General features: G+C 35.1%; 1 protein-coding gene across 1 annotated transcript in view; it reads right to left on the minus strand.

The window, feature by feature from the left end:
• Nucleotides 1–1,133: 1,133 nt before the first annotated feature.
• LOC103811525 (sorting nexin-29-like) overlaps nt 1,134–17,159 on the minus strand; it is a gene marked incomplete at both ends in the record, with an annotated part of 18,402 nt that continues 2,376 nt past the window's right edge. Inside the window, 5 exons of the mRNA XM_009084507.1 lie at nt 1,134–1,215; nt 2,260–2,315; nt 5,051–5,167; nt 9,526–9,632; nt 13,138–13,220. Coding sequence (XP_009082755.1) covers nt 1,134–1,215; nt 2,260–2,315; nt 5,051–5,167; nt 9,526–9,632; nt 13,138–13,220 — 445 coding nt within the window. The remainder of the gene's footprint in view (nt 1,216–2,259; nt 2,316–5,050; nt 5,168–9,525; nt 9,633–13,137; nt 13,221–17,159) is intronic.

Raw genomic sequence — 17,159 nt, forward strand, 5'->3', positions numbered from 1 at the left:
GGAAAAAAGCAGGAGAAACCAGAGCTCTTCTAGTGGTCGTGGAACTACAATTTCCTTTGACTAACAGAGATGTGCTAGGGAGAGGTGCTGATGCTTCTAAGAATTTCTGTCTTAATAGACTGATGTCTGGGTTTGAGGATGTGTAGCCAGTGACAGCAGAGTGGAAGGATATGTGAAAGCCAGAAAGATGAAAAGAATCACAGTTGTCAACAAGTTAGGTTTACACACACACACACATCTGAATTTGATTGATTATTCACTGCTTTTGAACAAATTACTAACTGCTCCATGCTGTCAGCCTTTCTTTCCATTAGCTAAAGTCTTATTTTTCATTGTCTTCTACTGGCCTAAAGGTGGGTGTTCTCCTGTATTTTTCAACTATCTGCCAACACTTCATAAATGATTCAAAATTCTACAAACACCATGATTCAGAGTGAGAGGAATGTTAACAAGCTTCAGCAATCTTGTTCAGAACTAAGTACATGGGACTGAGACTAAAGTGGAGAAATTTTGCAGCTGCTAAGAATCCACAGATAAAGAAATACAAAGTCTGGGACAGCATATTATAGAGTGTTTAAAGTTTTCCCTGCCATTCTATCCTTGGAGGGTGTCATTGTTCTGAAACCAAGAATCCAGGAATAAGATTTTAATGTTTTAACTACAAGCCAGGCTAGAGCACAAGGCCCTAAATTCAGACCTGCCTGAAGTAGAACACACTATGAACACATTCAATGACACATTCATCATTCAGAAATCTTTTGAGTTACTACAGCAAGCCACACCTGTCTGTCTGCCAAGCAACATTTCTGGTCATTGCTATCCCCAAAACTGAAATAAAACATGTACATGCACATTGAAGAAGGCATCACTGATTAATACTGAATTATTGCAATCCATGACCAATGAAGTTATCTTATTAGGATGCTTTTAAAGTATTAAACTACTGAAAGTCAACCCTCAAAATACACTACTTGGATAATCAACACAATCCCGTGGATGAATATATATGAAGCTACTGCTGCTGTTCATTAGCTGATCTCTAATGAAATTATATGGAGATCTTTCAATTATTCAAATGTGCTATTTCAGTCATAGGCTTTCACACAAAATCTGTTTTAAGGTGTATCACTTACCTGGTAGACATGGAATGCATTAGCAGCTTTTCCACGCAGAAAGACTGAGGGAATCCAAACATTAATAAGAGCACGATTTGATCTGGGGAGAAGAGAGAAAAAACTTCAAATAGGGAATCATATTTATATATTAGAATTGCAAAGCAACTACACCTAATGATTTAGATAATGATCAAAGTGATCAACAAAGCAGCCTAACATTTCAAATGAAGCATCAGAAATATTGGCGTTCTGCCTGAACTTTTTATAAATGTTGTATCTAAGTGTGCCCTAAAATCAACCCAACTGAAACAGCTCTGAAACAATCTCTTCTGCAGGTTTTGTGGGTTTCATTTCTTTTTTCACAGCAGGCACATGACAGCATTTGATGATATGCATGAAACAAAAATTATTCATTCCAACATATTAACATTTTGGTCCACAAAACTTAGCTAAAGTTCATTAAATAACAGAGAAGAATTGCACAACTGTGGAGAAACCATTTCCATCCAACTCTTGGCAATTTATCTCCAAATTTCTATGATTCAAACACATCATCTACATTTTCACCCCCTCATCCACAAAATGATAAGATTCATTAACTTGACTAATAAAGCTAAAATCCCAAATCACAACACTCTAGAAAGATCTGAGATGACCAACTAAGTTGTTTGTGGGGTGGGTGAGTGGGGTTTTTTTGTAGTACTCTTTGTCAGCACTGACTAGGAGTTAATTCTGCAAAAATGAAAAAATCCATCACATGATGAATATAGAATCATAGAATCAACCAGGTTGAAAAAGTCCTCCAAGATCATCAAGTCCAACCCTATCAACCAACATCCATCAAACCCAAAGCAATCAAGCCAGTAACTTGTTGGTGCTTTGATAGAACGCCAAGACCAAGTGCACTTCAAAAGCAATCCAAAAGAATCTTCCTCAATCTCAACTCCTTGCATTTAATATTACTAAAAACCACACTAGGGCATGGACTGTGCAGCTCTCCATACCTTTTAACGATGAAACACCATAGCTAAGAATTCAATTATTGGAAATAACATAGGAAAAGCAAATTATTGCATCTGTTTGCTAATTGTTCTTCCCCTTAAAGACAATATGAAGAGAAAAATTTGTGCATTATGAAACTCACATTTCAAAATCTGACAAACTCTGATCTTCAGATGTCTGACTCAAATCTCCAGGGACCTATATTTACAAAACACAAATAATTCATACACACTGATTATTATGGTTTTTATTAAGAAAGCATAATCTTCTAAGGAAGTTACAATTCAACATTAATTTTACAAATGCCAATAAAAACTGTTAATGAGAAACAATAAAAGAGAAACAAACTGGTGAACAGGATTGTGAACACATCACCCTTGTGAGTTCTTCATGTTAGACTTTGCTATAGTTTTGTAAAGAAACAAGTTGGGGTCTGTAAAAGCAGGTAATTTTGAAAGGTAGAGAAAACCCAGGAAAAAGCATCATTATTAGGCTTTCATAAGCAAAGGATGCTGAAACAAGTACATTCTGTGTACACATAATTTATGAGAAGATAAAAGCATATAAAACCTTGTGATCACTTTCTTTTAAACCAATATTCCATTAAGGGAAGGACACATGATCATTTTATTTTAGCTGTGCTCTTACAAAACATTATATAGCTACAAAAGTTCATAAAGATGGCAATGATGGACTAACACCTGCAGGATCAAAAGTAGCATTTGTGAGAAAACAAGACTGAGAAAGCATTTAGAACTGAACCAAGCAGTAGCTTTTTGCCTTACATTAAAGCTAGTTAAACATAAAAGGATATCTTCTTTCCTTTAAATACTGCAAATGTAAAGCCTACCCAGAATAGTTAGTGCATTTTCATGAAGAAAAACAGCTAAAAGTTGTGATCTTCCAGAGACATCATCTACATTAATTAAATATTGGTTCACTGTATCTCTATAATGTATGTTAATGTACATTACTCTTTTTCAGAATATTCATTGCCTAAGAAACTAAAATATCTGTTACTGCTTGCTGTAAAGCAATATATATTTATTACTGCATAGCAATATGAAATTTCAAAGGGCACTGCAGAACACCTACTTCCCAGATGTTTAGACAAACCAGCTCAAGACCTCCCAGGACATAAGACAAAACTAATTTTGCCTTCCTGAGATTAAAGGGATATGGCTCAGCAACCGCAAAACCTAAGCTATTCCTAGCAGAGGAAAGAAAAGAGGAAAGGAATTGTGCCGAGCCAAGACAGTGCCAGGGCATGAATAGAGAATCCTGAACAACTCCACTGACTTTGTTTGGAGGAATGAGGAGAGAAGGGTTGGTATGACCTCTCTCTCAAGTACCACCATCAGCTGTTACCTGCTCACAGTCTAGTCCACCCTCCAGTGGCAGACCCAGCCTGGTTTCCAGGGCTCTTGTGCCAGAACACAGACATTTTTCCATCTTGCCTACACTCTCACTTTGCCTATATTTGAAGTAGCAATTCCCACCACCAGACACACAGTTATTTCAATTAACTTCAGTTTTGCATAAAGCCCTCAAAAAACAGAGTGTGGACTTTGGAAATAGCAGAATGATGATGCTAATGAGTTCCAGTGCTTGCACATCTATGTGGCAACAGATTGGTTACTGATTTTGAGATGGAAATGGAAGTGTTGCTCATTGTAATGAAAAGTGCAGTGATGGAGGCATTACAGCAATGCACTTCCTCATACCCTTGAAAGCACATATTTTTTATTTTATTATTACTCTGTTTGTTGCAAACATTCCGAAACCTAATAGATAGAAATTTGGAAAGATCATTGTAAACAATCAATTTATAAATTGCAGCCATTAAAGTAATCAGCATTACAAGGAAAAGAGAAGACAGTAAAGAACCATGAAAGCTATTTTTATAACAAACTGAACTTATATACTATTTCAATAACAAAATGTTAAGAACCTGCCTGGTATTTTCAAACAAGTCGAAAGGGATGAAATATTTATATCCCACACTTTCTGGCAGTTACTTGACCAACTTTGAAAGTTCTAATTAAAGTCTACTAAGTAACAGAGACTATTAGCAAAGAGTTTTGTTTACTAATCTAGAATTAAAATGTAACTACCTCTGAAAATAATGCAAAAGTCTTTAGGACTTCATTCAATTCACAGGTTCATTTTGAACACTAGCAATAAATAACAACTAACATTTAGCTAGTCCTTAAAAATATAGTACCATTTCCACTTCTTACAATGGTTCAGCAATTAGTTTTCTCTCACTATCTATTAAAATATAGTACCAAAATCTAACTACTGAATTAGGATATGGAGATACTTGGCTAAAACCAAAATCTCTGAACAAGAACATACAGCCTAAAATCTCCAACTGAAGAAGTACAGCTGTAATATGCATATGATGTATCATTTGTCATCTCTCAAAATAATAATGTGATTGTCTCCATTTAAAAGAGTGGGAATTATGGGTCAAATCCTACTACAGCAATACACAAAGAACTGTCATCACCCACCTCACATAAATGTTATGACAAAACAGGCATGAATGCTTCCAGGGCAAGCAAAAAGGTAAGGAGCAATACCACATAATCATATGAACAAAAGCTATCAAAATATGCCTCCCTCAGAACATGGACAACTATTAGGAACAGTCTTGACTCCTCCTGGTTTTTTCTCTGTTCGTTTTCTAACTTCAACACAATCTTTTAACACAAAAAGCCAAAGAGAAGCAATAGCTGGTAGAAAACAATTTTATGGTCTGAATATATCTATTTTAAATTCTGCTAAAGAGAATCAAACAGTATCAAAAATACCAATTCAGGTGTTTTTGACAGGTCTGTTATTTCTAAGCTATTATATATTTTAGCACGAGTAACATGTCTGAGCTCACTCCAGAGTCATGTTGTGCACTGCAATAAACAAACACTCACCGGCCCTCGCAGATCTATCAGCTCTTGTCTCATCTGGGACACAAGAGCTTCCTTAGCCATCAGAGCACGATGTAACCTCTCATTGAATTCAATCAGCTCCCCATGCATTTCAGCTACCTGAAAAACAAAGCCAAGAGATAATTGTATTCTAAACTGAAAAAAAAAAACCCAAAACACTATGTAATTTCTTATATGCATACCAAATTTTATTTATATTTGTTTCCATTTTACCATACTCTCCCAGTAGTGCATCTCATTGCTGGTGGATTAGTTTGATTTGACCATTAAGAAGAGACATTGTTATAATTTTGACTCATGCCCTGAAATGTAGTTTTGATATTTAATTCAATAGGACAAAATACAACTCCTATGTCAAATTTTATTCCTATCAGAGGAGGTCATAGGACAACTGATTCTAATAAAACATCCATACACTTTTGCTCTATGTTTAATTCTTCAATGAACACAGCTCTCAAAAGGTACAAACCATCATGAAATTTTGAACGGGGAGCAAATTCTATGAATTTCATGCTTTCCTTTTCTTGAATCATTCTGCCTTCTCCCTCTTCCCCAAGGGAAGTTCCCCAAAATAAGCAGTTGAGTTCAGTCTAATTTAGTGTCTGCTTTTAATTTGGTGCTTTGTCCCACAAAAACCTGTATCCTTCACATAACCAAAGCAAACAGAAGATCCAGCTTTATTTTGACAAGCCAGGATCTGACAGCAGTGATTAAAAATAAAAAATAAAAATAACTTTCCTGATGTGAACTTCCAATATTCTTTTCCAATTTCTTTTTATACTATAGTCCTTCAAATCATTCATCAGTGTAACATATAGGCAAAAAAAAAAAGAGCTAAGCTAAGCCAACTTTATACTAGAGAAAACAGTAATATAATGCCATTAACTCTAGATAAAATATTGTACATAGTAGATTAACCACTAATTCCAATTTAAAGTGAGTGGTGTAACATTTAAGAATACCATAAATCTCTGTCTGATTCAGGTTAATAACAGGTCACTGTTAGTTACACAGAGCCTGGTCTGGGGGCAAAGCTTCCTTGCATTTCACATACAAAAAGACAGAACATGTTACTAGTTGCAAATGCACAGAGAAAAACCATAATACTGATAGCTGCTTGGCTGCTTATCAAAAGCAATATACAAATTTATGAGTGGATACAAAACTCAGTAGTTTACATAATGGAAATCATGTTTGATTTTTCAGTGCCTATCTCGAGCACAAGGACAAAATCCAGACTATCTGATATATTATGTGACTATTCTCTCTCCCTCTAATTTGGATGTCCTTGAAATAACTTTCTACTTGCAGACTCGATTAATATGTAAATTCAACAACACTCTCAAAGCACTAGAAGTAAGACAAAAATTTATAAGTGTCCCCAGCTAAGTTAAATAATAAAAAGGAAATTTAATAGCAAATAAAACAGCAAATCACTTGTTATATGTTATCAAAAGGACAAATTGGCAGGTATCACTTGTTAGTAATTGAAGGGTTTTTAAGTACTTTCTGTCAAAGAAAAATGCATAACCATCACAGCAGACCAAAAGGAGAGATGAGGTTCACTTCTGAATAACAATATTAATTGAGTTTCCTTTAATTTTTCCTGCATCAAAGTCTGCTAAAAACAATAAAGAGCTCTCCTTATAATTATATCCTTTCAGTTACATTTCATGTCATCACACCTTCCTTTATTCAATCCACACTGAAGCTTAAGAAATAAATTTCCCTACTGGGACTTCAATCATCTTCACAGTTGTTTTTCTCTGTAACAATATGTTTGAAGCAAAAAATTAAAGCACAAATAAACTAAGCCTCCCTTGGAGAGATGATCATTGAGACTTGGTCCTGGCCATATCAGAAAGGATATTTAGAGAGCCCAAATCCTTATCACAAGGGGAAAGTGAGACTAACATCAAATAGCTAAGACTCCACACGAACAGAACTCCAAAGACCTGTTGGCAAAAGAAAATCTAAGTCTTCTCCTGCAGTCTGAGAGCACTGCAGCTCTACTGCCCAGCATGGCCAGAGAAATGACCAAGGTAAATAGCACTTCATGTTTCACAGCCCAGGACTAAGCTGTTAACTTAAAACATGCTAGAACATTTCACTAAGCATATGAATAATACAATCTATCTTGGAAGGGCACACAGAATAGAGAAACAGACATGTAAGAACTTGCAACAATAAAAAATAACATTTTTTAAAGGGTGTTTTAGTGGAACACAAGATTTTTTTCTTAGATAATTTGCAGCTAAAATTCATGCAAGCTTTTGTACAAGGTGCATCTGAATCAATGACATTTTGTCAGGTATAGGCACTTTTTCCCCCAATAGTCACAAAATACAAACCAACATATTTTCCAAGGCACTCTAGATAGAACCAGAAGTTGTTTCCTTTTGCTCTTAGTGGAGGCATGGGTGTATTTTTCCAACGAGAAGATTTCATTTTCAAAAAAATCAAGGTTCTTCTACATTTTTTCCCCAAAAGAAACAAAGCCAAAGGTCTTCAAAATAGAGCAGGTATCCTACTAACTACTAATACTTCCATTTTTCTAGAAGTGAAAACCAGTAAAACTCACAATGGCAGAGATGGTTCCAACCAATCTATTGATATAGCCATAAAATGCTCAACCATTGACTTTTGTTTCAAAATGTCCATTTTGTATTCTTGATACTTCCATATACAAACAAATTATTTGGTTCAAGGCAGACTGAAAGACCCTTTAAGAACAGGGTTGGTGTTGAGTTGTTTTGATTTGGGTTTTGGGGTTTTATTTTGTTCTATGGTGTGAATTTCTGTTTATAGATTTTTTCCAACAGCTACATAAAGTGAGGACAAGTCATGTTTCATCAGAACCAACACATAGAAAATAGGCTGTAGCTTTCCACTCACAATACATTGGGAACTGCATGTTAAATAAGCTACTTATCATTCGCAATTCTTTGGACATACAACAAAATCTTTTTAAGAACCACAAAAAAAAGCCAAACCTCGCTGGCCAGATGAAATTACATCTCACTGTAACAGTTTACCTGGTGAAAGCAACAGAAGGGCTTGTAATCCTACAGAAAACTGCTGACCAACTTGCTAATTTAAAACCTGTTTTCTACACTGACTTCCAATAGAATAACAAGGCTGCATGCCATGCTAAGACCTCTAAAAAAAAGGATTGTTACAGGGGTTACAACCTATTTGGACTATGTGAAGATATTGTTACAGACTAATAAGTGAAACTCAGATTCAGACTTAGTCTTCTGAATGTGATTTCCAGCAAAGGCTTTCCATGGTTACATCCACAGCTGTGCCACCAGTGCCACCACTGACACTGTCTGCCACAGGCTCAGAAGTGTTAGCAACAGATTCCTGAGCACACAGAACAAACTTGGCAGAACTAAGGTGGATGCTTTCAAAGCTGAAAGAGATTTTACCTGTGTCCTTAATTAAGACACATTTTTGATAGGTACAGAACAGAGGAAAGGAGTCAGAAGAACTCAAGCAAAGATTAGGGAGAGAATTAGTTTCACATGGTCCTGTGAGAAAAGGATAACCAAGTATGAATGTGTTAGAGGAACTGTATTAATCTCTTTGATGCATGACCTGCATTTTTAGCCATCTTCATGTTAATCCGTTAACATGAGTATCCAATTTCAGAGTATTTTGGGCAAGAGAAAGACACAGAATTGTTTTACTTTTTATAAAAATGTTCTTTTAATATTTAATAGGAGATGTGGGTATTAGATATTAAATTTCATTACTTTTGTCTTGAAAATCATTTCTATTTAAATTTCGGATGAAACCCTAATCTATCTTTTCTTATTTTTTCTTTAATGAATTTTACATTAGTCTTAAAAGTAAATCTTGCATTAAGAACTTTTCCTAACATGGCCATACCAACAGAATTAGTAGCTTCCATCATGCATTTCTGTGCTGCAGTTTCCAGGAAGCTAAGTGGTAAAGCAATACAAAAATGAAACATGGTTTGGCAATCAGAAAACAGCATGAAAGCACAGAAAAAGCTACAGATTTCAGCATGTCTTCATTTTAGAGCTCAACTACCAACACAGCAATGCCTGCAATTATCTACTGTACTTCATAAAACTTATTGTCTGTGATGCTTTCCACTTTACCACCATCAGTTACAACCTTAAAGAACTTGTTTATTTATCAAAACCATCACTTAAACATCAAAGTATAAAAGTCTACTCCTGTTAGGAAACACACTTTTAATTATCTCAATTGCTTAAAATATGCTTTGATGTTGAATGAACAAATTTGTACTTTAACCACAGAAGCATGAAAATTAAACCTTTCATTTTTTATTTTTGAAGAAAAAGCAATCAGACTTATCTTTTACACCACTAGGAAAAAAATAACAACTAAGCAAAAGATTATTTAAGCTTCAAATATGATATTCCAATTACCATTCCATAAAATTTGTGCAGTACAAACTTTACCTCAATCAATTTTCTTTCATAGGAGCTGGCTAGTTCCTCATTGTTTTCTACTTGCTTTTGCTCTGGAATTGTAAATTCACCATCAGTGCTCCAAGGGTTTGGCAGAACTAAAACAAAGAGATACCTCAAATCAAAATGTTAAACTCCATAAACATCTAGGACATCCTGTTTAGAAGCAACAGCTCTGTAAGAACCAGTTATTAAAACTATCAAAATATGATGCAATATTAAACAGTAGTGTAAGTACTAACATACCAAGTCTGAAGGGAGCTGTTTTGTCAGCAATATTCAGACTGGCACTCTTAATAAAAAAATGTAAACCAAAAGCATTTAGCTGTTCTGTAACTAGAGTTGTCTCATATATGTAGGTAGTAACTGCCATTCCTGCCCAAAGCCTTTTAAAATTAAGTCTGTTTCTCTTTTGCACCTTTTTTTCTACTTGCCTTACAAAACATCATTTCATATTACTTGCACATCCTGCTTTCATGTCATAGCAGTTACAGCAAACAGGGCTGAGAATGGACATCCCATACTTCATCCAGCATTTTGTTTCTGCATAAAGCAGAATCAGGTGTAGTTATTCCATTCCTAACAGTTCATTGTCTAATTTATTCCTCAAAACCTCCAATAATGGAGATCTCATGCTTCCCTGCACAACCTATTTAAATGTAACTATTCTTTTCAGAAAGGTTTTCTTGAGAGCTAATCAAACTTCCTTCACCTGCCATGTGAGCCCATTACTACTTCTTTTATCTGCAGGGAATGAAAACTACAGTTTATTCTATTCCTGTTCCTATCCATCATTTAGGTATTTGATGATCCCTTTAAGGCCTAAACTAAGTAAATCTCCAACAAGTTACACAAAGTCCAATTCAACTTTTCCTCATAGATCATGAACTAAGAAAACAAGTTAGCACATAAAAGTAAATGAGTTTAACAAATGCTTTCACCATTTTCATATACAGCCACTGTAAGGCAGAAAGAAGACACCATAATTCATCTGACAAAATGCCCTTGAGCCTGGGAACTGAGCTTTGCTTTGATGAAGAATAGATACGTTCAGAAGTTTATTATTATTTAAGGGAATTTTTAAGCCATTTTATGATCTTTTTCTTGCAAATGTTGCTTGAACTTCTTCAGCCAGAAACTTCCAAGATCAGCATTTTTTTATAAATAATATTCTATCTAAGCAGGTTTCAAAAATGGTACACATCCAACTCCTGCTGAGGGCTGAGAAATCAAGATGCTCATCGATTAAATATTTAAATACCAATACCAAACTGCTCAGTCTGTGGCAGTGATCACTCATTTTGAAAGCTGAGATGATATTCTGAACCCAACACAGTTCTGACTCTCAGGCAATTTATTTATAATCACATTTGCTGAGTGGGTTTTTTAGGCTTTTTTAAGTCACCACAAGGCAAAGTATTACGCTGAGTTTCAGTTATTATTTTAGGAAAACATTTAAAAGCCACACTCAATAGCATTTGATCTGATTATTGTGGCAAACATGTACAGGCTTTCTATTTATAGTGGTAAAAATAGCAGAAGCTCAATTTAGTTTGATTCTTTCAAAACAGTTTCACAGTAAATCTAAAATCTACAATGCATTTAAGACTTTTGTTTTGATACCATTTGGAAGAAGATTAATTATCATTAAAATGACTCATTCTGTACACAAACCACAGGTGCAATAGTTTTTCTAGATCTGGTAAAAGAAAAAACTTCTTTTGTTTCTCTGGTTTTTTGCAGTTAGTTCTCAGGGATTATTTATATACTGAAATACTTTTTTTGAGTCACAGCCCTAGTACCACTAAAATGTCACCCAAATCTTCAATGTCAGCTAAGAAAACATTTTGATTTTATAAAAACACAATGTGTGAAGTTGGAATATAAGAAAAACTATGACAAACAGTGCATGTAGCTGAAACTTATTCTGATCAGTAATGATAAATACTACAGAAATTACTGTGGCTTGATTAAATATCCTCTATGTACAAAGTATACACGTGTTCATTTTTAGAAATGTTGGTGCTGTTCCATCCCCTTTTCCAACTCTAAAATCTGACCATCCTACTCAGTTCCTATTCTTATCACTCACTGATTTGCATAATTTTAACATGGTGGAATATAGCTAGCCTAGGAATATTTTTTTTCTTTTCCTATAATTACACTCATCATGGAAACTGTCACTATCTAATGAAGGATAATTTCTGCTATTCTAAGAAGCTTAAGCAATGGTTTTCGTGAATAATTCTTAATATGAATCACTACACTCCAGCAAAATCGGAAGTAAAAACATGTGTTCTCACTAACAAATATCCTTTTAAGGATGAATGAAGTTCTTAAACTACTGATAAGTACAGTGACTAGCCCTTAAAAGCAGTAGTGTTCATTCATGCAACCACTGATATAACACAGTGTTCACAATTAAAGAAAAAAATGAGGCAGACGACACCAATTTCTGGAAAGGCATCTCATGTCTCCAAACACCTTCTGCAGCCAGTGGAAATACAGGTGTCACCAGAAGAGATTTCAAAATCAAGGCTCCAGATCATCCTGTCATGGACACTGACCCAAACCACTGAAGAAAACCAGGTAAGCTAACTCGTTATCCTTCAGATATAAAATCTGCTCATTACTACCCAATACAGAGTCTATTTCCAACACTCTGAAAGTACTGATCTCTGAAACAACAGTATAATCTAGGGATGCTAAACTTTCCCTCCTCAAAGTAATTCTTTTTATGTTCTAATATCACATTAATTGTCAGATTATTTTTTAAACTAACGTTTTGGCTTTTTCTGGAAAGTTTCTTAATGAAAAAAGTAAGATCACCTCACCTACCCAAAAATGCTCTGCAAAAAGAAGCACAAAAATCTGCATCAGTATTTTTCTCAAAAGGAAAAGATATCAAATATGTTATTTCCATTACTGGGAGATATTACCTTAGCATATTTTGAAAAGATGAATAGGGCTTATAATTATCTCTTGCTAACCTCACTTTCATGCAAATGATTTCATTTGTTTTGGTGAAGACTCAGCAAGGAAAGCAGAGACTTCTCCATTGTTTCTACTCAGCAGTAATTTGGTCGTTTGCCATCCCATAACATCCTTTTTGTCTGATAACAATATGCATTACAAAACTCTTCACACAACAGCAAATAGCCCAGTCAGAGAGATGCATCAGGGACAGTTCTCATACAAACAGAACTGTCATTTTTTCAGATGATATTTTCCAGGAGGGGAGAGCTGATGTCATCCTGGGCAGCACATGGAACAATGAACCATGTCCCCATCCACACTAGGATTGTTTTGTGTGGCTGAAGTGTGGCTAAGGGTCAGGGCTCACACAGGACTGGGTGGTCAGTTATCTACAAAGAGCCATTCCAAGATCAATTAAAAAAAAAAAAAAAAAAAAAATTATAAACCACATTCATGCCTGTTCACTGCTTGCTCTTTCATTGTTGGTTTCTGTACGAGTCCAGGAGTCACTTCCACCATCTAGTCACTATTCCTATGCCTCCTATATACTCTCTCTTCCTGGTAAGATACAGAAAAACAAACCCTGTGCAGGGATTTTTTTTTTTTTCCCCTTCATTTTATCCTTACCTTCCACTGTTTGACCTTCTCTTCTGAGCATCTGGACAGCTCCTACATACTTCTTAAGCTGCACTTTTAGCACCTCATTTTCTCTATTGATAAAAAGAACAGAATAAATAAGTATTGTTGTTTTCTCAAAACAGATGAAAACCTTTTTCAATGGAAACAAATATACTGTTATAATAACCTTTACCTAAGTTGTGCCACCAAGATAAAAAAGAAATCAAAAAAGAACCTAAAGACTTATACATTAAATAATACATCAACAGCAGAGTACCAGGAAAACCATTTTTCCAGGACCACATAAACACCCATCAGTGAATCCAATTATATCATGACCACAAACTTTTCATTTCAAAATTCGTATCTTCTATATTGTGCTGTATTGATGGCAAACAAATGATACAATCTAACTATATCAACAGTTGATTAAAAAATAAGGATGGGATACAAGAAAAGGAAATTCAGATTGGCCAATATAGAATTAGATATTAATTTTACTCATTGTCTGACTGTTTAATATCAAGCAAATAGGAACTCAGCTTTAGAACCAGGCTTTATCATCTCAAGAAAATGCCAGCACTTCAGGTAAAAGTTTTCCACAAACCATTCCTAATGAAAACCATAAGACAAGAAATTTAGGTAATCCCTTCAACTGTCATATTTCCATGTTTCATTTTTCATTGGAAATTGCAAGTATTCAAACCAGGTAATATTGTAGCTCCACTTAACAACATTAAGCACCTTAGTTTATATTGGGGGGGGGGGGATAAAAAGGATTCTAACTGATTAAATTTAAACAAAGCTGCCAAATTTCATGTCTGAAAATTCAATTATCTGACTAAGCCCATTAGGTTAAGCAAGGATGACAGAAGTGTTGATACAGGAAACATAAGGAAAATGTGTTGCAAGACAGTGAATCCAAACAACTTTTATTCTTCTTCAAGAAATACATAGGCGTGTGACATCCCACCCCTAAGGGTACGACAAATGCAGCACATCCACACACAAGAAACCTGTGAGTGATTAGGGTAGGAAGGCAGGAAAGCCAGAGCCATGCCAGGAACATGCTCTAGGCAGGATGAAACCCCACACGTGTAACAGCTTACAGAAACCTGCAACCAGATGATGCACAAAACAGTACTTTGATGGTCCTTATCACATTATATATACACACACACAAAAACCATAAACATATTATGCACACAAATACACTGCTGTTGTAAGCAATGCCATATTGCTCATCTAAGAATCCCTGACTGGTACTATATTCATATTTTTATGGATTTCAAAACAGCTTTCTGAACTATGTAACCTCAATTTTATTCAGTCCTTTAGTAGGAGGTTGCTAAATAATTGAGAAGCTATTGATTACTCAACTATCAAACTTTAACACAGTCCTTGATAGCTTTAAGCATTTAATAGTATTTTTCATTTCCTAGACTACAAAGAACAAATCAGTTCTTCCACCAGAGATGGACACTGACCTTCAGGTTAAGGAAAGAAAAATCAGAAACAGAGTATAATTCTATACACTACAGTAAAACAAACCTTAAATAATTCATTCATGAAAAAAATGACATGACAGCTAGACAAAAAGGTTTCTCACCAGAATTGTAAAAATGTCTGCATGGAAATAACTGTATATAGTTACAACATATTGAGTTTTAAGGATTCTCATGAAATAATCATTTCTACATATGCGAATGGACTCTGTCTGTACTGAGACAGCATTAAAAAAATCCATTTTTTGCTGTTGTGCCTATTGACTTGCAATTGATACAGCACAGATGAAGTTCAGACAGACTTTAACTCACTTAAGGTTTTTGACACAAGACTAAAATTCAAAGCAGGATCCTATGGCTCAGTCACAATTTTTTAATATGCCTCTTTATCAGGTTATTACTCCTCATTCTTCAACATCTCTCTCTCATTACTACTATTTAGCTCAATTCCAAAGAGGACACATCTTGATATATATAAATTTATGTAAGCCTTTTAATCAGAGCACTTTAAAAAGAAAATAGCAAGCACTCACTAAAAAGTCTTCAATGACCTCAAGAGGCATTACATCAGATACTCCTAACAAGCATTTTATAGGAGGAGAAGCTCCATAGGAGCAAAGGGTCAGATTTATAGATTTAAAGCTGTTAGACACTTCTATGTGAAGGTCCCAGTTTTACCTCTGCAACGTTTCCAAACTTGACTATGTAATTTGAAGCAGAACTGTTATGAGCCTAGTGATAAACACAAAGCTTTCAGCATCTTTAAAGTGCTCCAAATAGTTCCACATTTTGTGTGGAGGGATAAGCAACAAGACTGTAAGTACAAGTTAAAGAAGATAGAGAAAACAAGCAAACAAAGAAAAAAAACAGGCTGAAATACACGACTAAAACACACCCTTCTCCAAAACCTCAATTACAACAAATTTCCCTGCCTGTTCACTTCTCCCATGTTAATAAGTAGCTGCAAGATAGAGTGATATCAGCTGACACAGGGTGAAATGACAATGGTAGAGAGTGACAACCTAGTATTCCCACATATTACTCTTTTTGCTCAAATAGCACAGGCCTAGTGAGTGTTGCTGATTAAACTTTATAGCATATATACAGGAATAGCATATACCTAGGAATGATTAATTATATAATACATGTAGCTTGTCAAATACCTTCAATTCCCTGCCTAATTCTGAATCAAAAATAATGACACTTCCTCTCCATTTTATTATCAAAAAATCACCATTTAAGGAAACCATGTCTGAAAGAAATCAAAACTTTTGTGAGAATGATAATTTTTTTAGCAGCATCAAACAAGTTTGCATTTTAGGAAATGCTCATTCCTTGAGCTCACAGGATGGGGGACAAATGCAGTTGGAGGCTGGTTATTTTCCAGTCATTTCATTAAAAGGTCAAAGAATAACACACCTCTAAGTTATGATTTCTGTTGCAGAGGAAGAGGCCTCATAGGACTTGTTTTCCGTATCTTAACCAAAAAAAAGCCAAAACAAACCCAAACAAAACCCCAGCACACATCTGGTTGTTGAAAAAGATACTAAAATTCTCTAATTTTCCTATATCTTAACCAAAAAAAAAAGCCAAAACAAACCCCAACAAAACCCCAGCACACATCTGCTTGTTGAAAAAGATACTAAAATTCTCTAGGGATTCTGTAAAATGAGAATGGTAGGAAAAGAATTTGAAAAAGAGTAATTTCTCATGTATCTGAACCAAGGTGGCCTGAAGAACATAGTAATTAAGTACAGATACTAATAAGTGCTTCCTGTGGAGCTTACTCCTAAAACATGTCTTATTTCTACCATCAGGACTAGAAAACAAAAAGCCAAAACAAAACACAAAAATCCAACAGTTGTGTAAGAATGAATTTAAATAAACAGTGTACTGCAAGAATATGTGGAATCTCTATCAAAGGTCAGGCCAGATGACTTCCAGAGATGCCTTCTAACCTGAGTTATCCTATGAGTTGCAAGATCACAGTTAATTGTGGTCCTGTATACCCTCAATTAAATAAAGAAAATGAGACCTGTTACTCACAGAAGTGGAAGCTGAACTGTAAACAATAGAATAAGATTAAAGCATAAAACCAATCTCTGGAAAACACTGTAACGAGGACTAACGTGATAAACCTAAGTGCTTGTCATGGGCGTCTTATTTTCCAAAGTATTTTTGTCACTTGTGACATGTCACCAACTAACTAACCAGGAAGAAAAGTCATTTAATACAGGCATATTCAAATCATATTTCACAAGCAGGAACAAGACATACTTTTCCCTCTCTCTAAGAAGCTGCTTAAGGGAAATGGTGGAAGCATTTCAAGATGCACAAGACATTTCACCCATCACTGAAGGGCTGTGAATGAAGTGTTGTAAAACAGAATAATACAAAATGCCAAATCCACAAAGCAATGTGGTTTAAGTAATACAGACACAGGTAAAAGGAGGCAGATTAGGTTACAGAATGAACATAGAAGTGTTAAATAAAGTATAGCCAAATTCTCATCCCCAATTTCCCTAC

This window comes from Acanthisitta chloris, unplaced genomic scaffold (assembly GCF_000695815.1).
Source record: "Acanthisitta chloris isolate BGI_N310 unplaced genomic scaffold, ASM69581v1 scaffold26050, whole genome shotgun sequence".
NCBI classification, from domain to species: domain Eukaryota; kingdom Metazoa; phylum Chordata; class Aves; order Passeriformes; family Acanthisittidae; genus Acanthisitta; species Acanthisitta chloris.